The 26,040-nt window shown below is 48.4% G+C and overlaps 3 protein-coding genes across 5 annotated transcripts; 1 reads left to right on the top strand and 2 right to left on the bottom strand.

Annotated features, from left to right (window-relative positions):
• Nucleotides 1-793: 793 nt before the first annotated feature.
• Nucleotides 794-2,589, top strand: LOC309585380 (retinal homeobox protein Rx2; the record flags this gene model as incomplete). The annotated part of the gene is made up of 3 exons (XM_082302067.1): nt 794-1,244; nt 1,366-1,595; nt 2,137-2,589. The coding sequence occupies exons 1-3, from the start codon at nt 977-979 to the stop codon at nt 2,587-2,589; spliced, it is 951 nt and encodes a 316-aa protein (XP_082158193.1). The 5' UTR covers nt 794-976.
• Nucleotides 2,590-7,304: 4,715 nt separating this feature from the next.
• On the bottom strand, nt 7,305-11,642 carry LOC309585026 (gastrin-releasing peptide-like; the record flags this gene model as incomplete). The annotated part of the gene is given in 4 exon segments (XM_082301451.1): nt 7,305-7,624; nt 10,742-10,992; nt 11,410-11,605; nt 11,607-11,642. Coding segments are annotated over 4 exon segments (537 nt in total). The 3' UTR covers nt 7,305-7,570.
• Nucleotides 11,643-13,993: 2,351 nt separating this feature from the next.
• LOC309585438 (signal peptidase complex catalytic subunit SEC11C) lies at nt 13,994-19,599 on the bottom strand. Of its 3 annotated transcripts, none has more exons than XM_082302163.1 (6): nt 19,486-19,599; nt 18,679-18,788; nt 18,086-18,235; nt 16,815-16,955; nt 16,228-16,285; nt 13,994-14,397 (listed from the first exon to the last, which is right to left on the bottom strand). In XM_082302163.1, the coding sequence occupies exons 1-6, from the start codon at nt 19,525-19,527 to the stop codon at nt 14,353-14,355; spliced, it is 546 nt and encodes a 181-aa protein (XP_082158289.1). In that variant the 5' UTR covers nt 19,528-19,599; the 3' UTR covers nt 13,994-14,352. The 3 variants fall into 3 exon arrangements, with proteins under 3 accessions (XP_082158289.1, XP_082158288.1, XP_082158290.1); XM_082302162.1 differs by lacking the exon at nt 13,994-14,397 and adding an exon at nt 14,443-15,824; XM_082302164.1 differs by lacking the exon at nt 13,994-14,397 and adding an exon at nt 14,443-15,824 and having other exon boundaries at nt 16,815-16,934.
• Between the last annotated feature and the right edge of the window lie 6,441 nt (nt 19,600-26,040).

Here is a 26,040-nt window from a genome sequence, read left to right as displayed (position 1 = left end):
TACCCCCCCAGCCCCACTTGCACCGTGGAGTACAGGGTCACAGAATCGGTTCTTCTCACAGGCTTTGTCCTATAGCAGCGTACTGGAAAACGTCCTCGCAAATATTGCTTAGAGCTTCCTCGGGCTTGTGAAGTCTGAAAGGCTGAGTCCACCTCCTGCGTCCATCCTGCCCAGAAGCACCTGGTCTATGAAACGCCTTTGGAAGCAACCGGCCGCAGGGCGAGTGTCCCGCAGAGCACCGGCGCATCGGCGCTTACGCTAGTGCCCGAGTCGGCCCGGGGCCTCGGATCGTCCCGCGGATCAGCTTTCGAGCGGTCGCCGTGAAACCGACGCACCACCAAACCGTCTGGGAGAGATCTGGGCTGCAGCCGTCGGGCAAGAGAAACGCGGCGAGGCTCCGAGAGCCGCCGAACAGCGCGGGGCCGCGCCGGGGACCCTCTGTCCTCCGGCCCGGCACCCCCGGGCTCCAGCCCCTTCCCGTCCGTTCGCTGAGTCCCCTTTACCGCGCCCCCGGCAGCGGTCCCGCGGCTCCCGCCGGCCCGGCTCTGTCCCCCCGTGCCCGGCGCGCCTCTCGCCGCCCGTCCCACCGCGGTTTTCGGCAGTGCTGCCCCTGCCCCGGGGCTCCGGCCGCGGCGCTCGGTCCGGGCCGGCCCCGGCTGCAGCGGGGGCCGCCCCGCCCCGCCTCGGGGGCCCCGGATGGCATCGCCCGGCGCCGTCTGGGGCTGGGGCCGGGGCTGGGGCCGGGGCCGGCGGGGCGGGGCGGGGCGGCCGGCGGGGGCCGGGGGATGCCCTGCCTCCCCCTCCATGCCGAAGAGGCGCGGGGGCCTCGCCTTCCATCTCGCCTACCGCCCCCCTGCACTCCTCCCCCGCCCCAAGGAGGCCAGCCCGCCCGGCGACACCGTGCCAGACCTGCCCGCGCCGCCCGGGGGCCGGGTGAGACCGCAGCGCCGCGGCGGAGCCCCGGGCCAGCCGCCTCATGCACCCGCCCGGCGCCCCGCTCGCCATGGCCGAGGGCGCCTTCTCGCTGGCTGCCCCGGCGGCGCGGAGCCCCGGGGGGAACCCGTCGAGGCTGCACAGCATCGAGGCTATCCTGGGGTTCACCAAGGAAGACGGGCTGTTGGGCGCCTTCCCGCCCGACGGTAGCGCCAAGGAGGCGGACCGGCGGGGGCCCCGGCACTGCCTGCCCAAGATGCCCGGAGAGCCGCCGCCGGCCGAGCCCCAGGGCCGCGCCGAGCGCTTCCAAGGTGAGCGCTGTGGACGAACGCCAGGCATCGGGGGGCGGACGGGTGGGCGCCGCTGCCCCACGCCCTCGGGCGAGCCCCGCGGGGAGATCCCGCTGGTGACCCCCCTGTCTTCCCCTCGCAGAGCCGTACTGTCCCGGCAGCGCCAGCCCCGAGCTGCCCGCTGGCAGCAGCGGCGAGGGGAAGCCGTCGGACGAGGAACAGCCCAAGAAGAAACACCGGCGAAACCGCACCACCTTTACCACGTACCAGCTTCACGAGTTGGAGCGTGCCTTTGAGAAGTCCCACTACCCCGACGTGTACAGCCGCGAGGAGCTGGCCATGAAGGTCAATCTGCCCGAGGTCCGCGTCCAGGTAACGCCCGGCCCGGCCCCCCGCGGAGGTCCGGCCCCTACGACCCCCCGCGCCGGGAAGCCGCACACGGCCCGGCCCGACGCGCCTCGGCGCAGCCCCGGGGTCCCGGCGGCCGGAGCAGCCCCGATGCGGCGCGCGGGCCCGTGACCGCAGCACGGCTCCGGCCACACTCGGCCCGGCCGGTGCGCTGCTGAGCGGCCACGCGAGGCCCCAGTGGAGCGCGGGGTTCGGGGCCGATTTGCGTCCGGCAGCCGCGTCGTCGGTGCTGCTGCCCTCTGAGTGGCGTGTCCCAGCCCGGGGCCGCTGAACCCGCTGTGTGCCAGGGCGGTGGCGGTGGATGGGCGGGCCAGCTCCGCTGCGGGGCTGTTTTCCATTCAGCGCAGGGCTGTGAGTCGTGGGGGAACGCCCGAGCCCTCCAAATTCCCTTCTGCCCTAGCTCGGCAAGGCGTGTTTCCCTCGCTCTGTTTTGTGTGCACCGCTGCACCCAGGGGCGAGCCTCTGTCCACCGCCTGGGGCCTGGCTGATACAGCTCTGCTTGCAGGTTTGGTTTCAGAACAGACGGGCTAAGTGGAGGCGGCAGGAGAAACTGGAGGTGACCTCCATGAAGCTGCAGGACTCGCCCATCCTCTCGTTCAACCGCTCGCCACAGGCAACACCCATGGGTCCTCTGAGCAGCAGCCTGCCCCTGGAGACATGGCTCAGCCCGCCAGTGCCCAGCAGCACAGCCCTGCAGACCCTGCCTGGCTTCGTGGCCTCACCACAGAGCCTGCCTGGCAGCTACACACCACCGCCCTTCCTGAACTCTCCGGCAGTGACCCACGCGCTGCAGCCCCTGGGGGCCATGGGGCCACCGCCACCTTACCAGTGTGGGGCCACCTTTGTGGACAAGTTCCCTTTGGAAGAGGCAGACCCACGCAACACCAGCATTGCTGCCCTGCGGCTGAAGGCTAAGGAGCACATCCAGTCCATTGGCAAACCCTGGCAGACAATCTGAACTCCCTATCAGCACCTGGGAGAAAGCCATGGGGAAGGCGCGTCCCAGAACGCCTGAGGGACACCCTTACCCTGCCTTGGCTGCCCCGGATGGCCAGGCACAGGAGGGCTATCCCTTGCACCAGCCTTTCCCCCCAGCCTTGACTGGCTTTTGTATTTTGTGGCCCTTTTAATTCCCTTTTCCACAAGCCCTGCAGAGTTAGGGGCCTGATCATAGCTTAGGAAAACCAATCTCTTTTGCTCCCTCCTTGGCTGGATGCTTTAGTTGCAATAAAAGCTGCAGTAGGGCAAAGAGCTGTGTAAGGTGGCTGGGAGCCCAGGATGCTGTACCTGGAGAGGCGGTTCTGCTTTTGCATCATTAAATGGCACCATCTGCATGGAGGCTGTGCATCGTGTTTCTTCACCCATATGGGCATCTCAGGCTGGACCCTCCGCTCTGTGTGATGCACAGAGGGGTAGGAGATGCCCGGCTGTGGGCTCTTCTCTGTCCTCCTTCAGCAGCAGAACCCTGCCCAAGCTGGCTGTGGCACTGGAGGCTGTATGCCCAGATGAGAGTGGGCACAGAGGGGCCGGAGCCCTGGCAGTCCTTGGGCCAGGCACACCACTCCCACAGCTGCACTTGTGGAGCAGTGCCCAGCTCAGGTGGGCTTTGCAGGCTGGAGTCAGTGGCAGTCCTTGCTGCCTCTGCAGAGAGGGGGAACAGCAGGACCCCCAGGGCCCCTGGCCCCTGCAGCCCCGCTGCCACAAGGGGAGACAGACAGTCACTGGCTGGGCACTGACACGCAGCTGGGGCCTGGCAGGCTCATCCTGCCCGCTCTGGCTGCCCAGCACAGCCCCTGGAGGCTGGCACAGAGCTGGGCCATGCCCGCTCCCCTGCCCACCCAGTGCCCATTGCCAGGCTGCCGAAACTAAAACTGCGGCATCTTTATTTTTCATTATCTCCGTTACTGCCTGTAATGGGGCTGAGAAGCTGTAATGAAACACCCCTTCTCTTCTGCTGGGCATGGGGTGCTCTACACACTCAGGAGGTTGTGGCAATTAACGTTTCTCATTAGGGAAGAGAGAAGGATGCACAAGTGCCCTCATTGTGTCCTGGGGATGATTCAATGCAGACTGGGAGACCTCTCCTTTCACCATTTCCCACTCGTTGTGGCCAGACAAAGGCTGGCATCTAATTATGTTTTCACAATCTGTGCGTATCTTTTAAGAGTCCTGTCAGAAACAAGTATGTCAGCTTTGTTCAGCTTCACTTCAGAGAGCTTTTTAACCTTAGACAGCAGTTTCTAAACATCCCTTCACAGCCTTCTCCACAGCAGTCCCCATCTATTGTACGGAGAGCTTCTTCTACAGATAATAATAGGAATCCCTCTTGTTTTCAAATGCCTTTTCCTCTGTCCCCAGCCTCCCTGCAGATCCAGCCTGCCTCTCTGGACCAGAGCACACACTATGTTCAGCACCCCCAGCTTCCCTTCCCTGAGCTGTGCTGGTCCAGGGCATGAAGGGAAGCCAAGTGAGTGGTACCCCCTGAATCTGGGGGGAATGAAGCCCTGCTGGGGGAGACCCTCCTGCTGGGATCTGGATTTGACAATTCTACAGTGTGTGCTTTTGTGGTGGTGCCCACACTTCCCAGCACACAGCTCTTTGCTTCCTTGGCAAAGAGAGGAAGAGCTGCCAGGAAAAGAGTTGCTGTTGCTGTCAGGACCAGGGAGGTATTCTGCTAACCTCTAGTAAGGACACCTGAGTAAAAGAGGAGAACAAAAATCACATTGCTTCAGTTTTTAGGTCTTATTAGTGGTCCTTCCACAGGCGAGCTTTGCTTGCATCCCCCGTGATGCTGGAGTTGCAAGAAGGCACGTCTTTTCTGGTGGCTGCAAGAGAAGGATTCCTCTTGGTGTGCTTGAGAAGTGCCTGCATAGCCCAGCCTGTATCAGCAAGAGACACACACTAATGAGCGACTGCACAGGCTCTGCACACTCTTCCTTCTCAGGGTAGGAACAATCTCACTTGTCATTACTTGGCTGCAGTCCAGCTGTGGCTCTGAAGCTGAAAACCCCCCTGCAGGTGAGCACATTCAATCGCTGCCCAAAAGTTCTCACCTGTGCTTATTGCTCATGGCTAATAACCAGCTCCCCAAGATTTCAATAGTGCTTTTCCACATTTGGCATTACTACCCTCCTTCTCTCTTACCTACGATTCTTCTGTATCCTGTAAAGCCATGGGAAGAAGCCCCTGACTTCCTGATCAGCTGTCACCAGCGCTGACTCTTGGTTACTTGAGATAGTCAAGGACTGGCAGCAGATAAAACCATAATGACAGAGCAGCAGAAGTAGCAGCTGAAGATACCTGCTCACTTTTGATAAGGTCCTGATCCAGCATCTGCAAACAAATAAAGAAAGATTATGGCAAGATATGGTGGTTGTTTTTTAATTGGCATATTAAACAGGTCTTTCTTATACCTTGTACATGTGAACCCTGTAGTGGATCGGCTGTGCACAGACATGTCCTCCAAGGAAAGCTGTGAGTTTATTGCTTAAAATGAATATTTTACCAGCTACACATAAGTGGGCAAATAAAGAGACAGAGGCATATGCAAACTCACATCTTTCTTCTACCCTGTCTAGTTTTCGGTGCTCCTACACTTTTTTTCAAATTGTCCCATTCCATTTTAAAAGCCCATTTGTTCATTTTGTTGTAAATATCTTCTCCTCCTTAATTGGGTGCTGAGTCTAATAATCCTGCCTCGGCTTGTTAACTGTACAATACCAGTCAGAGTTAATGACCCATTAGTGATTAATTCCTTAAACAGCATCTAATTGCTCACTGTAAAACCTTTTCTTAAAACTGGATTAAATCATCTAGATCCTTAACCACTTCTTTACTCTAACTTTGCTAAGGCTATTAGCATGGCCTTCTGAGTGGTCTGTTGCTTCTTTTGCTTAAACGGTATTAGCAAGATAGTATTTTTAGTGTCCATACTTGACGTCTTTGCAACACCTGAAGTTCTAAGGAAGAATAATACAGATTATTACAGACTGCCAGGGAATTAATAATTATGAGGAAAATGTCATGATGGAATTCGATCTCAAAAGTGTATTCTGGTCTCCCTTCCTTCCTATCTCTGCTCAAAATCCTGTCAGTATTCAAGAAAACGAACAGATACCTGAGCTCTTTAAGCCAAACAGAATTTGGACGTGAGGTTCAGGTCATTGGCTCCCTGGTGGAGCAGGACTGTCTCTGTGAGCAGAAGGGACCCTCAATCCCTGCCGGATGGCTCGGAAGCTGTCATTCCCTCTGGAGCAGCAGGCTGGCTGTCGTGTGTGCTGCTGCCATGGCAGTTCACATCCTCTGTGACATGAAAACACACATTGCTCAGCCATAGCTTGAATTTCTGTTACTAGCTGCTGGGGTCGAGAGCAGCAGGAAGTTGTGCAGGAAGTTGAACGGTCTTGTTTCCTTCTGCCGTGGCTACATCTGACAGGCATTGCAATTACGGACATTCAGTTTCTTACTATTGAAATGTCTCAAGTAGCTGTTCAAAGCTCCCGGTTACATCTTTCCTCGTCTCTACGGACGTACTATGAAGTCCAACAGGCTTCAAGGAGGTTCCCTTCAGCTACAGTGTTTCAGCTTCTCTCTTCTATGCAGTCAGCCTCCTCCTTTGTCACTGTTACAAACCTTGGGACTTCCTTCAGTAGTTTGTCTGCTACATTTTGCTAGCAAAATGCTAGCATAGGAGAAAACAGCGGAATAAAACAAACAAAAGAGAGCGAAACGAAAAGCTGGTTAGACCAGGACGTTGAGATTACCAGTTTCTCCGGTAGAATTAATACCGCGTCTCCTCTCTGAGCATCTCTTGTGTTCTGCCAAGGTATTATCAAAACTGTCTGACATTTGGCAGTCATCCGTGTGTCATATGACACTTCTGCCCCACTAAGATTGAAATTGCAGAGCCGGGCAGAGTGGTGCGACTAAGATACGGCAAACAGCCGCAGTCCCGGGGCTCACGCGGCGCCGGAGCGCACCGGCCTCCCTGCACGGCCGGGGCTCAGACGGTCCCGGGGCTCACCCGGCACCGGAGCGCACCGGGGCTCCCTGCACGGCCGGGGCTCAGACGGTCCGAGCTCAAGGGTGCGCAGCGGGGCTCCCTCCACGGCCGGGGCTCAGACGGTCCCGGGGCTCACCCGGCACCGGAGCGCACCGGGGCTCCCTGCACGGCCGGGGCTCAGGCGGTCTCGGGGCTCACCCGGCACCGGAGCGCACCGGGGTTCCCTGCACGGCCGGGGCTCAGACGGTCTGAGCTCAAAGGAGCACAGCAGGGCTCCGACAGTCCGCGCTCACCGGAGCGCTCCCCTCACGGCCTGGCCGAGGGCGCCGCCTGCCGGAGGCGGCGGGAGTGGGCGGTCGGGGCTCGTCCCGGGCCGAGTTCCGCCCCCGGGCACAGCGCAGCTGCCGCCAGCGGGCCGGGGCTGCGAGGACAGCGTCATCTCCCGGGCACACACGGGGCACTGAGGCTCCCAACAGAGCGGCTGGAAGCGCAACACACGCCCGGTCCTGGGGAAGGCAGTGGCCCTTGCTACTGGCTTTGACACAGCCAATTTCATTGCTTATCTCAAATAAAAGCATAAACTCCACCTTTTTCTTGGTACTATTTATTGCGAATGTTGCAATGTCATGTAATTTCCAACTAAGAGATGAACTGATTCAATAGGTAAGTCATATAATTAATTGGAAGACCCTTCCGTGACAATTATATGTATATGTATACCAAAGCCACTCGAATGAGAAAATGCAACCTTGAAAATGAAGTAGAGGATTTAGTCCTTGCTGAACCATACAAGAATATGTGTATTTAAGTATTTTACACAAAGGAATTCTTGTGTACAGAAAAGAGACCTTGTTGATTATCTGATACAATCAAGTGTTTGTGAAATATAGTCTCTTACAGAAAGCATTCAATTTCTTCATGATTTAGAGACCTTCTTTCAGCTTGGAGTGCTCTCTTTCATATTCACAACTTGAAGCAGATAGTCCATCATCTAATAAAAAGAGAAACTCATTATTTACAGACCCATCCTGAAGAAAGTAATTCACTAAGTTAATAAACCTACTTTAAGTTAATAAGCCTAATAGATAACTGCTCTGTGCATTCACATAACAAATATATTCCTAATAACCCTTCCAAAACAGGCCCCATTTGTCTTGGTTAGTGTAATAACCAACTGCCAAAGTAGGAGGAAAGTCATTCTCCCAAATAATTCTGTTTGCCATCTCATTTATATCCTGTCTCATTAGTGTTAAAAAGCCAAGTCATAGAAATAAAATAAAGTTTATTTTCCAACTTGCTTTTGCACTTAGTCCAACTTGCAGGAGAGATTTCCATTCCCTTTTACTACATTAACTGTAATTTATTCACAGAATAAAGAGCAGGCAAGGTATTAACCGAAAACAAAATAACACAGGTGCACCATCTTAAGCTAGACTCTGAAAAGTACTGTGGTCACCTCTTCCATTTTTTGACTGTGTGTTACAGCCATTTCCCCACTCTGGGTGAGTCCTTTAGAAAGAATTCTTTTCTTCTTAAGAAATGTACAGTCCAGTGTGAGCATTAGTGGTGATGCACTGGATGATTTGTGCTAATAAGGAAGACCCTGAGGTACTTACCTGTATTTACTTCTAGCGTTGGGCCTTCCTGATCTTGAATTTAAAATTCAAGCTTTAAATAAAATCAGCTAAATTTGAAAGCACCCATGAAACAAAGTTCTTGGAGTCTGTTTGTTCCCAACCCAGCCAGTGTTTGCTGTGTGCAGCAGGTGGGACACAGGGCTGCAGACACAGACTCCTCGTGTTTGGCATCTCTGTGAGTGCATGGGAATTGCAGGCCTCGGAGGGCATGTGCTCCTGGGACAGCCATTGCAGCAGCTGTCAGCAGGGTTCGTTATTTACCTTCTTTTGGTCACATTTAGTACCTCAGTCCAACAGGCCACTGCATAGGGAACAGTAACTCGCTGCAAATCTGGTGTCTGGTTTCTCCTAGAACAAGTTTCTGTTCCAAACTCACATGAAATGTGCCTGGAAAAGTATTTCATGCCAAGGACAAATTTTTTGGATGTGCTGTGCCATCATCCTTAGCTTCCTGTACCTAGTAATCCTCTCCTCTGCATGGACACCTTCCACAGCTGTGGTACAGCCGCACCTTACCCCGAGGGGTTGTCTAACCAAAGTCTGTGCACCTGAAACCCCTCACATCCTGACAAATCTACACAATCAACTCCCAAAGGCCAGTTATGCTCTTGTGTCACTGTGTTCATAAATGTCACAATCAGTATACCAGAGTTCTGCCTTTATAAATAAGACCTCTTTTATTCAAAATAACTTTTAAATGAAAAATAATTCTCATTATTTAAATGTTTAGGAAACTATCACAGCCCTCAAAAGAGTAAAGCACATTCCTTTTGATCTTCATGTTTTCTTCATCTTAAAGGAAGATCTCAGAAATACCTTAACTTTCAGGTGCTTTTTTGAAGCCAAGGGGAAAACAGGGCATCATATCTTATCTAGGCTGCGTAATATCAGGTATTTGTGTCCAACAGCAGGAAAGTACAGCTACAGCAACTTTCATTAGATTTTACTTCAGGGTGGAGACAAAGATGCTGTTGAATGATGGAAATCAAAGGTTCTATGGCCAAATGAGGCTCTGCAAGTAGTCCTCTATCTTAGTCACAGGAAAAACATGAGGTTTTTACTAATCCTTGCAGAAATCTGGATGCTTAAGCCAATAACCTTATTATTCCATAAGGATGTTCGATGTCTGACCACAAAAATGTGGACGTTAATTTATAGTGAAAGTACACACATATGGATATGGTTCAACTTACCGGAGGCAACTTCCAGCCTTCCTAAGTAGGATTTATTGACAGATACTTTTTGGAAGTCAGAACATTTCCCTCTTTACATTAAATAATGGAATTTGTTCATTTAATTTGATTACAAAGCTGCACACTGCAGAGCTGAAGATGGAATAGTTTTAGATGGTACTAATAGTTACTATGATGCGTCACTATCATAACACCACAGCCAAAAAGAAATGTATAGGCAGCATTCATATCACTGGCGTGAGAGACTTAAATCACAGCTTAATTTAAAGAGTGAACTTTTATCCACATTCAAATAAAAGTTTAAGTATTCACTGATTTGACTGCACCAGGATTTCAGGAAGGAAACTGGGCTTAAGTTAGCCTAGGAGTATTAATGACATCATATTGCAGTAGAATATGGGACAGGAAAAAAAACCTTCCCATTGATGTCTTTAAGGGGGCACACTAATCTTTTTACTCTATTTCACTGTCACCCAAAAGAATTTTGCAGCTTTATCACCATGACTGTGCCTGAGGCATTATAAGGAAAGGAGTTTTCTTGTGGATTCCGTGATTTACATTAGACTCCAATTACTTTCTGTTAAACCTGTTATCCTTCCCAGTGTTTTTTATAGGATTTCCTAAAAGAACAGGGATTAATCTGTTCCAAAGCCTTGTTGTCTTGTGAAGCAGCACTAGGAAGGATGGGATGTTGAGGGATGAGGGGGGGCAGCTTATCAGTAGCCCCAGACTCATTTAGCAAACCCAGGAATGATCACAGCAGTAGCCAGCACCATGGGCTGGTGAAAAGGCAAAGGAGACGGGGACAAAGCTGGGACCAGAGAAAATTCTGCAGCGCTGTGGCTTTACCCAGCCCAAGGTGAAACATCCTGAACAGTGGTGGAGGGGGACAGTTGGTGTGATATGGTTCCTCCCGCCCTCACAGCTGTTTTTCACACTAGCTTGGCTTTCCTGGGCAATACGTGCTGCTGATGTGATCGCCTAAGCATGAAGAAAAGAAAAGAATGGCCCAACCAAGCAGCTTGAAGGGAACCCAGACTCTAAAATCTGCTGAATGCATGCTGTGTTCATGCCCAATAGCAAATGAAGTCATCAAAAATACAATTGGTGAGTGACAATCTGTAATCAAGAGCAGAGTCTTACTGTACTGAATGCCTAACACATAAGGTGCATTTCTGCTGCTTTTCTGGACAATCCACAAGTTAGAGGAAGCTGATATGTTACTGTAAACCAAAAATTGAACACATGGAGTATCTTTACATGTTTTATCTTACTTACATGTTTCCAACTGCTATTGTCATCTGTCTCCCAGGTGCTCCTGGTATACCAGGGAAGCCCTCCTTTTAAAAAGTGAGCACTTTTATTTTCATTCCTTTCCAGCAGCCATAGCAAATATTTTGAGATTTCTTCCCACTGCAGATACTCTTCCAGCTGCTTGATATTGTCAGGTAATGCTGAAAATGGTGTCTTGTTTTCTTCTTCAAAACCATAAGGATAATCTCCAGTGCTCTTTTTCCCCATTAAATGTCCTGTAAGAACAATTGAAGTAGCACAAAATTAACCGAAACGGGTAAAGATTGGATTGTTCAAACGTCGGCTGGACTTTGCTACTGACGAAGGTGCGGGAAGGTGCGGGAAGGTGCAGGAAGGTGCGGGAAGGGAAGGGGGTAGATAATGTCAAACTGAAGCACTACTGGGACTGATGATTTTGTCAGTGTCACACTCAATTAATTTATTCTGTCTCTTGTGTTACATTGTCAGAGAAAACGTGGCTGAGAAGGGTCAGCGATAACCAAGCACTTTGCCTGGAGATAGAGAGGCGCTTGGTAAGATTTGCTGGAATAAAAGCGGACGGAGAAGCTGGAGGTTTTAGACTTACCCTGCTTCGACACGCGACGCAGGAACCGTGCGTTCCAGTGCCTTTGTAGGAGTTAAACCGCACTTACCCACAGCCCAGTGGCTGCCGCGGGGGTAGATCTTGGTGAGTGCGGGGGTCCCGCCGGGCTGCAGGGGCGCCGCTCCGCCCTGCGCCGTCAGCAGCGCCAGCGCCAGCAGCGGCAGCGCCGCGGGCCGCCCGCCCCCCATCCTGCCCTGCTGCCGGTGCTGCCCCGAGCCGCGCTCCGCTCGGCTTCGGCTCCGGCTCCGAAGCGCTGCCGCCGCCGCCGCCGCCGCCCCCCATTTATCCGGAGCCGGGCCCGGCGCGAGCGGAGCCCCCGCGCCTGACGCCTCCTCACAGGCCCGCTCTCCGCCCCCCCGGGCGCCCGCGGGGGGAGCTGAGGCGGTGCCGGCCCCGGGCGCTGCCCTGGGCGGGGGGAGCGTTCTCTCTCTCGGTTACCTCCGAAACACGGCCGCGTCCCACAAGTTCTTGTTCCCCCGGTCCGTTCGCCGGGGGTCGGGGCTGAGGGCGGCCCGGGACACCTCGGAGCAGTGGTGCCGGCAGCGCCCGGGGCACCGAGAGCTCCTCAGAGGGCGGCAACAGCAGCGGCGGGGCCGCTGAGGGGACCCGAGAGCTGCAGGGTCGAGGTCACCCCCGCCCTGCGGGACCGCACCGTGCTGCCTTCGTTCGGCTGCACTTGGGGCAAAGGGTCTTGTTGTCCCTCACTGGAACAGAAAATCTTGTGCAAAGAGCTTATTTTAATTTCAAGTATCACCTACATTTCCTGTCACAAGCGACGGTAAAGTGGACGCGCATTTACAGGACTTTCTGCTTTCCTTGCACAGGGACCCTGTAAACTTTTCAACACCCCGAGGCACCTGGAACTGGCCAACTTTGTAGTAAACGGATGAAAAGAATTCCAGCCTGAAGAGGCAGTGCAGGGAAAATATGCAGACAGCATAATATCCCTGGAAAGGCCGTGAAGTGGAACACTTAGTGGCTTCACTGGAGTGAAGGTGGGTGAGCAGCGATGGGATATGAGGTCCTGATATGCCGTTTGTCACCCAGGAGAACAACAGGGGCAGGATGAGGCCACGTGTAATGAGTGCAGTTTATATGATGATTTTGCTGTCTAGAGAACTATGGCAGGAGGTGGGATACACAGCGAGCAGAGCTGACTGTAAGGAACCTGCCAGCTCCTCCAGCTAGCCCCACATGACTGGAACTGAACTATCCCTACTGGAAGCTCCCACGGATGTGAATTAACATAATTTCCGGGCAAATGCTTGTACAATCCCTTTTGAAGTCAATTGTGTATCCTCCTGTATTGAGCTAAATTGTTCCCTTGTTTAGTCACAGTTTATTTCATCTTCTTTTACTGATTAATGTGATTCATTCTTTTCTTTTGGTTATTAATTATGCATTCCTGCTTAATTCACAATAGTATTCTCACGCCTCAAGTTTCACTGTGCAGCCTGCAGTACAGCTACAGACACGTGCTCTGTGCTGAGTGACAGCTGATCAAACAAAATATTGCCATCCAGCAAAACTTCGAACTGTTTGGAGCAATCAAGGCAGGAAATTGAAAAATTCAGGAAACTGTCAATTTTCAGAAAACAAAACCAAAACCAACCAAACATGAATTCTTACTCAGTTCCTTGTTGCCCGGGAGTCCCAAATCTCTTTTACTGAAAACACCATGCAAACAAATAAACCTTTCTCATCTGTTGTATATGTACTCGGTCTTTATTATTTATTTACTTGTTCATAAGGATTTATTCTAATACTTATTTTTATTACCCTTTTAAGAAAAAGAATAACTTGACAACATAGAGAAATATTATTCTGGACCCCCCCATAACAGAAGAGGATCCAGATACAACCAAAGGATGTTACAAACTGTGAGTGACTCAACTCACTCAAGACAATCTTTCTCTTAAAGAAGAAACCTGCTAACATCAATTTGTGTTTGAACACAAAAAAACAGCTCTCTGTGCTTTAAAATACCTTTCCCCTGGTACATACATCCCATGGCAAAGCAAAATGTTGCAGTGCTCCGTGGCAGGAAAACATTCACAGTTTTTAAATGCTATTACTATGATAACACTCTTTAATCTGCTTCCTTTACATTTTAGACAAGCATCATTGTTCTATCAGCAATGCAGATCTGATGGCTATAAAAAGGGATAATATAAGAATGGTGTGCCTTTCATCATTTTCTCTGTACGGATCCTGGTGCTAGACACAGCCAAGATGTATGTACAGAACAAACACTGGTGGAAGACTATCTCCAATGTAATAACAGGCACAATCACTGAGGAATACTCTGTAAATGTTGAAGATGCTGAATAGACTAATCTCCAGAATTTCCAACCTGCACTCAGGGCAGGTGTTCTGCAAATAACCTGAACACTGACTCAGTGCAGCAACAGTTCCCTGAAGAACTGAAGACATTTCACAGAAAAGAGCTCCACAACTTTACAGAGGCTGAATAATATGAAATAATAACATTTATTTAATAAGTCCCAGTGTAAGATAGTTGATACTGTTTGTGCTGCATTTTGGGAAGCCCTGAATAGTTGAAGCTTAACCACAGTGATTGATTGCTCACTGCACATTTAATGTGTGCCAGGCTGCTGCGGCAGCCATCACAAGTTAGAGTTTATGATTTTTGTGGTGGAGGGGTTGAATAATTGGAGAATTCAAATGGGAAGCATTTATGGACATGCCTGTGGACCAGAAGAGCCTACAGAGACCATCCAGCCCAACAGCCTGAGCCCTTCCAGGCTGCCTAAAAAGCTCAAGGGCATTGTCCAAGTGCTGCTGGAATGCTGAGCCTGGGGCATCCACCTTCTCCCCAGGGAGGCTGTTCCAGGTCTGAGCACCCTCTCAGTATGGAAATGCTTCCTAACATCCACTCTGATCCCCCTCTGGCACAGCTCTGAGCCACTCCTGTGACTGGATCCCAGTGTCACATCTGCCAGCTGCAAAATGTCCAACTGCACTCTCCAAGTCAGAGCTGACTGTGCTCGCATTGGGGTAGGTGGACAGCATAAATCTGGATTTCAGCAATACCAAGAGAAAGAAAAAAATCTTACTGCACATACACTGTCTCCAAACAAGACATTATTTTTTCTTAACTGGGATGATACACGTCCAGGAAGACTGCATTAAGGATCCCAGCATTATTCTGCCATGCCATTTATTATACTCAGTTTTATTTCTACACAATTTGACACAAAATAAGTAATTTTCATAATACAGTTGGACATGAAAACCGCTTAGTAGGACACAAAAGAAGTAATATTACTTGAAGAAATTCAGCAGTTGTCTGCTGAGCATGAGCTGTTACAACAGAAAAGGTGTCATTATTGTATAATAAGAGTATTTTTGCAGAGGTAAGGGATTACAGAAGAAACAGAACTCCAGAGGAAAAAAGCATCATGCTGTTCCTTATCAAAGCTACAAAAACAAAGCCAGCAAGGAAAACAAGTTCTGCTTTGTTGAAGGTACAACACTGACATTTGAAGAGAAGAGAAAAATACCAAAATTCATAAAACACAGTTATCAGGTAAGTTTTTAAATGAAAAAATCAATTTTATGTTTAACACTACTCAGGTGTTGTATGATAGGAGAGAATAATACATTCTCCAAACTGGTGTAAGAGTTCTGGTTTCCCCTTCTTGGCAATATCCCTGAAGTGTACTACTGTGCTATTCATTCAGTAACTTACAAGTGTTATTAAAGCCCCAGAAAACCTTTTTGATAGGTTTGTTTAAGAGCTAGAACACAAAAGGCAGAATTGTCAACAGCCTGAATACCAGCAACACACACAGTCCCTAAAAATCAGGCCCCTAAAAATCAGGCTGCCTGGGCTTTTTTTTCCCTACCCCATGAAGGAGCAAGTTTCAAATTCAGGGAAAAAGCTCTGTGTCCCCACTGCTCAGCACCAAGGCAGAGCGAACCACAACCAGCCAACTTCCCTCAGGCGTAACTCTGACTAAACTCCTACAACTCACTACCTGTTCAGAGATTCTGCGTCCTTACAAGCACGCATCAAAACAGTTTGTATGGTGGAGAAAAGAGGGCACTGACAGATTAAAAATAACCCTCAAAACAAACAGGAGGGCGAAAGTGGGTTCAGATGCAGCAGCACTCAAGAAAAACCATCGTGGCATGGCAGGAGAGCCCTTGGCTGCTCCAGCATATGACAGTGTCCTCCAAACCAGTGCCAGGCTAGCTGAGAGCAGTCTGTAGAAGGTGGTAAGTATGTAATTTTGTAATTAGCCAGCAGCCAACAACTTCACTCATTAGGTGTAGTTTATTTAGACAAGACAAAAGCTTGCACAATTTTGTAACCGTATACAGAAATGAAACCATCTGAAATATATTAGTTTTTTCTCCCCTGTATATTTCCCTTTGTTCTTGTGTTTAGGATTCCCGTTTGAGCAGTACATATGCTCCCATCACTGCCAGGAGAGCATACTGCAAAGAAACACAGAACACAGACTCGTTACAATTCCTCTCCACAGAGCTCTGAAAGCACAAACTCTTTAAAGGGTGCCCTCTCAAACATCACACCCTCCACAATTACAGAGCTCTGGTCCTACAGAATTGCGGGAAGATTTTAATGTGATCAAATCAATCATAACCAGGCATCACAACTGGATACACTTAACTCACAAAATTCTAATAAATGACATGTTTTCCACTCATTACAAACAACAAATTCTACTGCCCAACAGTAAGTAAGGAAACTCAGCTCATTCTACATTAGGTACCAAACCACAGACACAAATTTATTAACATCTATACTTAGAAGCAAGGTTCTTACTGTCTGTCCTTGTTATTCTAGCAATTCAAGTATTCAAAATGTCGGTATACATACCTTAAATTTTGGGTAGTCATTCATTATTATAGTTACCATTCCTACATAGGGCAAAAACCTGTAATTGATAAAAGAGGTGAATGTAAAAATTAACCCTCAAATATTACATGGAAGTATTTTAATGTTGCTCAGTCTGGAATATTTCAGTGCAATCCCATCATTTACACCTGGGACTAATGCAGATCTGAATAGAAAGTAAAATTAATTAGTTTTCCTTAATCAAAGTTATCTGAGAAAATCTGAAGAGATTTCAGCTCAGCTGGAGAAGAGGACAAAGTCAAAAGCTCAAACCGTGCATAAAATTCCTGTGGAATACCAAAACAATTTCCTAGGAATTTCCAGCAATTACAAGGATAAGCTGGTTAATTTTGCATTTTCAGGTGAACTATTTCTTAAATGTCCTTTTTTTTCCCCACACTCCACATCAGTGGGAAGACTATAAGAAGCAACTTTTCCAGGTTTTCTTTTTAATAACAATTCTATTTAAGAAATTTTAAAAATACATCAGATCTAGTTTGTATCAACAGCAGAACTGATTTAAGAGCTAATTTTTCTATCTAATTACAAGTACATTTTGCTTTACTTACCCTCTTGCTCTTCCAACAACATCTTTCTTCTCTAACCAATTCTGACCTTCTTTGTACAAGCCTCTATCATCAACTTCATTATTATCCCCTTTAGTCAGAAATTTGATGTTCCCATTTCCTCTAGAAGGCAGAGGTGATAAACTAAATAGCACATAATTTAAAAATCTCAATTAACATCTACAAAGCAAATGAGGATGAAAAGTGCTACAAGATTAGACAACAATGTTTGCTTTCAGCCCTGCTTATTGAACAAGCACCATTAAATCATTAACATTACAGACATTACTGACTTTATCTATCAACAGATATTAACAAGAAACATTTTTTACAGCACTCCTAGGTTGTTGTTTGATGTAAGCAATTACGCAAGGGACATGAAAGGGACATTGTCCATCCAGGCACTAAGCTTCCTCAACAAAAGCCCCGTGTGTTTATCTGTATCTTCAACAGAACACAAATTCAAATAAAGTTCTTAAGTTTACAGTCTTCAAATGAAATTTGCTCAAGTACTGATAACAAGAAATGAGGAGTTCTCATGAAGACAAATTAGATAATAAAAAGAAACAAAATAGATGATTCTTGGAAATTTTTAAAAAGCACAGAAGAACAGATATTACTCAAGAAATAAACACCTTCAGTTCATGAAGCAAATATGTCAATGCTTGCCACCTCCAGCTTAGATTTTCACTGTGCAGAACTGGGAGCAGAACTGTGGTTTGGAAGCAACTGTTTAGCAGAGTAGGCATCTGTAATCAAGGCCAAACCAAGCCCTCTCCCGGGTGCTTTTCAGCAAGAATTGTTGTGGGCAGTGTGGCCAAGAGACACAATAATAAGAAGAATCGCTTCTTTTATCCTGAGTCAAATTTGGAAAACTTCAGTTAGCAAAGCTCACACACCCATCAGGCTGCACCCTGATTCTGAATCTCCACCTTCCATCAAAAATTTGCTCTTAAAATCAAAATCCTAACTGTACAACCATCAGCACAGAAGTGGACTCTGCTCCCACGCACATTCCTGCTGCCAGGATCCCTCCTGGGCACAGCTTTACCTGCTCCAACCCTGAGCAGTTTGGCTGAGGGAAAGGTCTCAGACCCTTGAGAAGTGTGGCACAGAACTGGGGACAGAAGTGGATCACATGCTACAACTGAGCTTTCTCTCACTGCTTACCCCCACTTGCCCTTCCCACACAGTAAACCACAATTAAACTGTCACTGAAAGCCATGGGGAAGGAAAGGAGCTTTACAAACAAGGAAAATGCCAAGTTGCATTACTTTTCATGTACTTTGATAACTCTGTGAACTATTGGAATGTCTCTGCCTTCAACTTTAAAAACAACTATTTCACCAGCTCGGATTGGGTCATCATGGAAATTTGTTAGGAACAGCAGGTCTCCCCTGTGAAAAGCTGGTTCCATGCTGCCACTACAAACAACAAGAAAGAGAGAGTTTGTTGGCATAAATGAAAGAAGCACCATGAAATCAAAGAACATTTAATTCTTACAGATAAACCCACAACTTTAACTGAGATCTGTAGCTTAACCCCTTCGGTAACATTGTTCAGACCTTTAACACAACCCAAATCCCAGAAAGCAATCTGCAGGAGTTCACCCATTAAGTGAAGGAACTTGGATTTTAAAAGGTCTCACACATTTACTGCTCCTATAAACCTCAGTGGAAACTGGGCCATGGCTACTGACAGTGTGGCCTTTGCCAGAGCCCAGAAACAGCTAGAACAAAGTAAGTGTTTGAGTCCTTCTTTAAATAAGTGAGATTTCAAATTCCAAATGTGTCCAAGGGGAAGGGGGAGGAGACAAAAGGCAAAACAGTACCTGGACTCGAAGCAGACAGCCTTTCCATCGACTCACCTGAGTACCACGACAATAGGGCTCTCACTGCCAGTGACCACGATCAGCCCTTTCCAGATCATTAGGGCAGAAGACACAATCATAGCAAAATTTAAGACTTGGTAATACAGCTGTGTGAAACAAGAAATTTGTTTTTTAAAGGTACTGTATTGTATTTAGAAGCACAACATAGACCTTCAACCCAAGTGCACCACAAATTCTAGGCTTTTATGCTAAAATCGTATTTCAACACAACTTTGGTGGCATAGATTACCATGCCATAATCCACTAAACTGCAGCATAAACCTGGGATCCTCTGTGTGCCTTAGTCTTGGGTTAATCCACTCCTGTGTGTCAGTGACAGAGGCAAATACTCTGATAAAGGCCCGTAAAGCTGGGGAAGAGACCTGGCAAACGATCAAACCTGGCTCGGCCACACGGCCCTGACTCCCACCCGAGCTCAGAAATATCCCAGAGGGACATGTGGAACACCGGACTATCAGCAAAGGCTGACTTTTTGAGAGTGACTTTTGTTTAAAAAGAGGAGCTGTAGGAGACAAGAGGCGACAAAGGATCATTTCCTGCTGCAGTCATACTGGAATTTCTTATCTAGAAAATCACTGATTTGACTTTCTGCCCCCAAATTCTCCTGCTCCGCCAGCCCTTCCAGCAGCGGATGCGCCTTAGCCACACTCCTTCATTTTTTGTTCCTTTTCCCGGCAGCACACAGGTACAGTGGTGGGAAGAACCCTGCACGCTGACATTTGAAAACCCCCGCTCTCCGGTGAGGGGTGAGAGCCGCGGGGGCTCCGGGCGCAGCCCCGGTACCTGCCGCTTGTTCATGCGCCGCAGGTCCCCGAACAGATCCATCGCGGCCCCACCGCGGATCCCGCCGCTCCTGGGCCAGCCAGAGCCGCGCCCCCAGCGCAGCACCCGGGACGACAGCGGGGCCCACGCTGTTCTCTGGGATCTGTAGTCTCCTTCCTCTCCCGTCCTGCTGACGCCCAGAGAGCTTCCGCGACCATGTGAACTACAACTCCCAGATGTACCTTAGCGAAAGGGCCTGATGACGAGGCCCCTTGCTTCTTGGCTCTGGAGGTGCCTGAGCAGCTGGCTGTACGAAGGAACCGTCGGTGGGCGCTCAGACGCCCCGGCTCGGCGGGAAGAGCCGCGCCCGCCCGAGAAGCATCGGGACGGCTGCACCGGTCTCCCGGATGGCGTGTTTTGGGTCAGGCGATTGCCGCGGGCATCCCGGGGCCGCCGCTGCGTGTGCGCAGCTCATTGGCGGGACAAGGAGGGCGGGGCGGGGGCGCGCGGGAGGCGCGCGCGGTGAGGGGCGGACGGGGGTGGCCAGCAGTGGCCGGCAGGGGGCGTTGTGCTGAGCGCGGGAATGGCGTGAGGGGCCGTGTACGCGGAGGGGTGTGAGGGCATCAAAGGGGGCACCGCAGTCTCCTCCTCAGCCGCTGTGAGCGGAATCATCTCATGGCAGCAGCTAGCGGTGACCTCAGTGTTTGCTCAGGGACCGCGACACGGCCTCGATCAGAGAAGAGCGCAGAGACCCAGAAAAGCCGCAGCCGTGTGTGGCACCCCCTCGGTGCCCTCTGCAGGCATGGCGGCCGGCAGGGATGGGCCGGGGCTGCTCAGAGCGTGCCTGGCAGTGTGTCAGACCCCCAGCAGCACAGGGAGACTTCACACACATTTCCCGTTCGTCACTGAATGGTTGCATGAGCCTGAAGCAGCAAGCAGCCGCACAGATACAGGTGACAGCCCAGAGCCTGATTTCCTGGGAATTAAATGGACCAAACCAAGTCAGGCATTCACCAAGTTTAGAATTAGCCCCTGAAGACTGAGAATGGGAGAACAGAGGACACATGGAAATGCTACTAAGATAAATGGAAACAAACAGTTTGTCTGACCGGAGTGGTGTTTTTGTAATTTGCCAGAAATTCATCAAGACTTTTCTGTTGGTAAACAGTTGGACAAGACGGACTAGGACTGACTAAGAGAGGCAGAACTGGCATTAGATCACATGGGAAGCTGTAATGCTCTCAGGAATGAACAGAAATGGCAAATTGGGAAGAAAGCTCCAAGGACACGAGCTAGGCATGATCTAGATAAGATCCATCACCTTCTCACCTGATTTTTCTTCCAGTGACACCAGTATTCTTTTACTTACTGCACAGGAGTTCCTCTAAGTTTACGTGATTTCAGGTTAGTTCTCTGCTATCCTTTAAATACTCAGAGAAAAGCATTTGTTACTCTCCCCCTTCAGCAGATCCAGTATTCAGAAGTAATTACTTAGAGAGAAGGAAAATATACAAGAGCAAACTCAAAGGGGGTGAAAAGATTCTGAATTTTCTTTGTGCAATTAAGAGTTTAATTATAAAGGTGTGTGACAAAGTTACGTGTTCTGTACGAGTGGGATCTGCCCACTGAAATGTTGGATTGACTCTCGCCCAGTAAAAGGTTTTCTGCAATTCCTCTGAGTAGGTTTTTCATACCATAGTACTTAGACAGATTTTTTTTTCAATAGAGGTTTTTGACTTTGTGTACAAATCTGCTTGCCTTTATTTTTATAAAAAAACCCTGAGAAAACAGAGATTGAAAATGGTGGTTGGGACAAAATTATCAGGCTGTACAATCAACATAAGGGAGACTAACAAATCTCAGTCTCTAAAAACCTCATTGAGCATACCAGTAATTTACACTAGGGTTCAGACCACTAACTCAGAGGCAATTAGAACATCTTTGTTAAATTTGCTTTGCTATTGGAAGGAAATCTGTGTTATTTCTGGTGGTTATAGCTGTACATTCCACTTTAGCTGTTAATTCCTTATATTAATGCAGGGTATCATATCTGCATCAATATGCAAAAAACCACGAGAAACCAGCTTTTGTTCCAGAACAGTGTGTATTGCACCCAAATTTCTACTAAAGTAGAATAGACTTAATCCTTACCTTGTGTTTAATTATATATTTGCATTTAACAGTAAATATTTGACACTTTTCTATTACCTGGTCACACAAGGAATAGCTGAACATAAACGATGAATTTTCATCCTAGACTAGAGTTGCACTGCTGCAACACACAGAACAAAGGCAAATGGCTATGATAGAAGAATGATCTCTGAGTGTTCTTTTTGGGTAGTGCTTTAATTCACCAAACAGGCAGAAAATTATTCTTGCCTATTGTGAAGCAGGAATATCAATTTTGGAGCCAAAAGATAAGCCACTCAGCAGAGAGATGGCAGCAGCTGAGAGAACGTAAGTGACCAAGCCTGGTCAGTGTTAGAACAATTCCTTGCAGTCATGCCTGATGGAAAGACTTAAAAGTGGAAGCCCAGGTGATAAAATCTAATCCTGTAACAAGCGGAGGGAAGAAGCAGAGTTAGTGTATGGAGAATTTAGAAAAGCGAGAAGGCAGCTTTGTGTTGAGATCTGGGAGGATCAAAGCTGCTTATTTTTTTGTTCACATAGATGGGACTTTCTTTTGTCCAAGGCATGAACTCACAATTAATTCTGTGATTGCGGTTTCTTTGCCTGTTGGTTTGACTGTGCTTGGTGTTTGGTAGCTCAGAACACACTTGGACTCCCCCACTGTTTGTGGTGAGGCAAGAGAAACATATTAGGAAGCTGCCTTTTCCAGAGTTGCTGGGAATCACCCACACCTCTGTTGGTGGCTTTGTTATTTTACCATCTGCATTATTTCAATTATTAAAGGTTACATGTATTTTGAAATCTTCCCCTGTGCTGGATGTTTGACTTCAATATTTGTGCAGTAGATCTTCTGGAACTCTGCAGCTAGAAAATTATGCTAGCTTTTTAGTACACAGAAATTGTAGTTTTTGACATTCTGGCAGATTTGCCAGACCTTTGCAAACAGCCAGGCATTAGTGCTACCTGTATGTATAATATTGAATGGCAGCTCTTCGTTTTCCAGAGGATTGGTCATGGGCACAGAACTCACCCCTTTTCTGGATACTTTAAATACTTGTATTTCATTGCAGTTTTGTAACAGTAGAAAGACTATTTGCTTCCTGCATGCCCATGGATGCACATCCCCACTTTGGAGGCCATTGCTTGGGAGCATGTGTGGCTTTTGTCTTGTGTCACTCCACTCCTGAGTCTTGTCATGTGCCTTGGGAGCTGGCAAGGACCTGTTCACAGGCACAGTTTGCAACCCCAGCGTCACTTTCTAAGTGTATGAGTCAATATTTTGAGTCTGCTTTGCGACCCAGTGTCTGCAGAGCTAATTGGATTTCAGCTGAGTGGATTTGTTTCAGAGAATAGTTTATTTGTGAAAATAATTTCTTTTTCTCGGGAAAAAGGGTAAGGGGAGGGAGGGATCCACTATCTGAACATTCAATTGAATTTAGCAAATAGTGTTCTCTTTTCTTTCCCCTTCTCCCATGGAACAGGGAAAAAAAATCAGAAACAATCACTAAATCAGGAAATATTGTCGTGCTTGACCTGCAATATTGGTCTGGCCCGCAGAGCTATGGCACTTTTAGCCAAATGCTGGACTGACCCGGGGAGAGCAATGCTGATAATGCACTGCATCCATATCCCCACCATCACATTAGAGCCATTGAATACAAAGTAGCACAATTTGAGAACAGAAAATAAATGAACTGCATAAAGTCTTTTGCCAAATCATATAAGGGGACATATCTGAGAAGGGTACCATGCTCCGCTTTTTTGGCTAATTGTCACATTACTGTTTCAAATACATTTCTTCCTTCAAAATAGAATCCTGGGGCTCAGAGAAGAGAGCTGTAGAGCCTCCAGTTCATTTTCCAGGTGAATCTGGGTCATTTCCAATGCAGTGCCTCACTGCAATGCCCTCAAATGGGCCATTTGGTCCCCAGTGAGGAAAGCTGTCTTTTTTCCCAGCTATGAAAGAAATAACATAAAAACCAGGTTTTGTACAGTCACTGTTGAGGAGGAAATCCAGGGTTTTTTTTCAAAGGGAAGAAGTGCCCAGGGAGGAGATGAGAAGTGTCTCCTCCTTTCGTGCTCCTGCATCCGCATGCACTTCTGGCTGCAGAAGCTACTTTGTACACAAAGCTTGGGGATGCAGGTTGGGAACGCTTGTGCCTTCTATGGTTGACAAGTTCTGTACTTAATTTCTCTTGTCAATCCATTCCCCACTGTTCCTAGTCACCCGTCAGGGAGGCTGCGCAGATAACCTTTGAGTAATAATCTGAAATTCAAATACAACAAATTGACTACTGAACTGCCCTAATATTTGAGAAAGGTTTTAAACTAAAATAGGTTTTTCTGTGTGCTGTTATTGGCCTCGCAGCTGTGTGTGTACGCTAAGTGTACTGAGAAAGGTAATATTAACAGAATGAAAAGGTCAGAGTTATATAAAAATCCTTTAAAAAGTAAATAGGCTTGCCAAACTTAATTCCCCACTGGTAGACTGAGGTTAAGAACTGAGAACATTTGGGCCTTTGGCAGGTCAAATTGTACATCTGTAAATTCCCTCCTGAAATACAAACACCAGACAAGTGTAGAGAAGTACAGTGATCGTGGCCAGCCAGATTTAGCTCCGGCTGTACCTACAGGCAAGCAGGCCAAGGCTCAACAGCTCCCAAGGAAGGTATCTGGGGGCACCATGTGGGGTGGGCACAGCACACCTGCACCATGCCCAGGCACCCCAGGAACAAGGGAGGCAGATGCATATGGCAGTCATTAAAGGTGTCATGCACTGGACAACACAAATGCATTGATTTAATTAGACTTATTTCTGGCTGAGCTTAGAGGTACAGCATAGCCCCAATGCGCATGGCAGGACATGAAGGATTGAGGCATGCTAGAGTGAGGCAGTGGGTGGCAGGCTGAGAATGTACCCTGCATGGGGGAGCACACATCACAGAATCACAGAATCTGCCGAGTTGGAAGGGGCTCACAAGGACCATCAAGTCCAACTCCTGGCTCTGCGCAGCACCATCCCCAAGAATCACACCCCAGAGTATACCAACATTTTGTGCACACTGTCAGGCTTGGGGCTGTGATCACTTCTCAAGGGAGCCTGTTCCAGTGCCCAGCCACCTTCTGGGTCAAGAACCTTTCTCCAGCATCCAACCTAAACCTCCCCTGGGACAACTTCAGGCCATTGCCTCGGGTCTTGTCCTGGAAAGGGTCTGGAATTGCACTTGCCTCTCCTCTGAGCCCACTGCTCTTGTGGCAAGGCATTTTGCTTCCTGTGAGGTTGATTGCACAGAGTGCAGTGGCTCTGGCTGACACCGACATGTCCTACTTCCCCTCATTATTCCTTCTGTCCAGTCTCACAGCCTTTCTCAAGGGCATCTTTATTGTGGCAAATTGCACATTTTGGAAGGTGTTTTGGTAAGGCCCTGCGCACATCGAGGAGGGCCAGCTCCATGCTGCCTCGCTGGGCTATTGTGAACTTCCATGCTATTTTTTTCTGTTATTTCCCCACTGGTAAGTGAGTGCATGTCCCCATGGTTTGTGGGGTTTCCCCCCCCCCACGCCACTTACTACAGCCTCACTGACTTATTTTGGTGCTATTTCTCAAAGACCCACATCCACACAGCCCAAGCCAGGTGACTGGCAGCCAGGCACTGCCCATATGCCCTGAGGTGAGGTGCTAACTTAGCAGGTGAAAAAACAGTTTTATTGAGGCTGTGTTGGCAGGTGGACTTGAGCCTAGGTGCTGTTATTGGTTGGGCAGTGCGTGTGCAGCTGGATATTTGGGCAGAGGCCTCAGTGTGCTCCCTGCCTCCCTGAAGAGCAGAAGGGATGGAACCAGAAGGCACACAACAGGAGGAGATACATAGCCTTAGTTTCTGTTGCAATTTGAGGTTGCACTGTTAAGCACCTTTGTTACCAACCTAAGAGTGGCTGCAAAATGGTGGAGTCTACATGATCCCTTTCCTAACTCACAGAGAGGTCTTATGAGGTTTAATCCGTTACTGTTTAATCTTCAGAGGAAAGGGGGAAAAAAGAGTATTTCTGTCATCACTGACAGTTAGTGTCACAATGTTGATTAAAAGCAAACAACTCAAATGTCAGATCTAAGACAAAACTAAGTTTAAACATTTTTTCTATAGTTTACAAGAGGAAATAATTCCTTTAGGCATGCCTACTGAGATGTGTGCTTTTTTACCCTATCTCACGTTGCTTTAAAACCTTCTGTTCACATCCTGCTTTTCAGGACATCGTCCTCCTGTTAAGGAGGTATATCAGCTCTGACACAGAAATGTGTCTGGAGCTTATGGGGCAATTCAAGACCCTGTATCCCTTAAACCTTTCAAGAGATTACTGGCAGGACAGTTAAATTGATCTGCCAGTTAGACCTGAAGAGAGCTCACTGCCAAGCAGCTGGGCTGCACTCCCTGGCTGTGCAAGAGCTCC

This window comes from Coloeus monedula (genome assembly GCF_965178545.1).
Source record: "Coloeus monedula genome assembly, chromosome: Z".
NCBI classification, from domain to species: Eukaryota; Metazoa; Chordata; class Aves; order Passeriformes; family Corvidae; genus Coloeus; species Coloeus monedula.
Note: the sequence above shows the minus strand (reverse complement) of the source record. Positions and strands in the feature narration are given on the sequence as shown.

Bases quoted from the DNA above. Each gene is read 5' to 3' on its own strand.
- LOC309585438 (XM_082302162.1), bottom strand. From the start codon at position 19,527: ATGGATCTGTTCGGGGACCTGCGGCGCATGAACAAGCGGCAG. The intron at 18,236-18,678 runs GTGAGTCGATGG...TGTTGTTTGTAG, and splicing joins CCTATTGTCGTGGTACTCAG to TGGCAGCATGGAACCAGCTT. The intron at 16,286-16,814 runs GTAAGTAAAGCA...TATCAATTACAG, and splicing joins GTTGTTGGAAGAGCAAGAGG to GTTTTTGCCCTATGTAGGAA.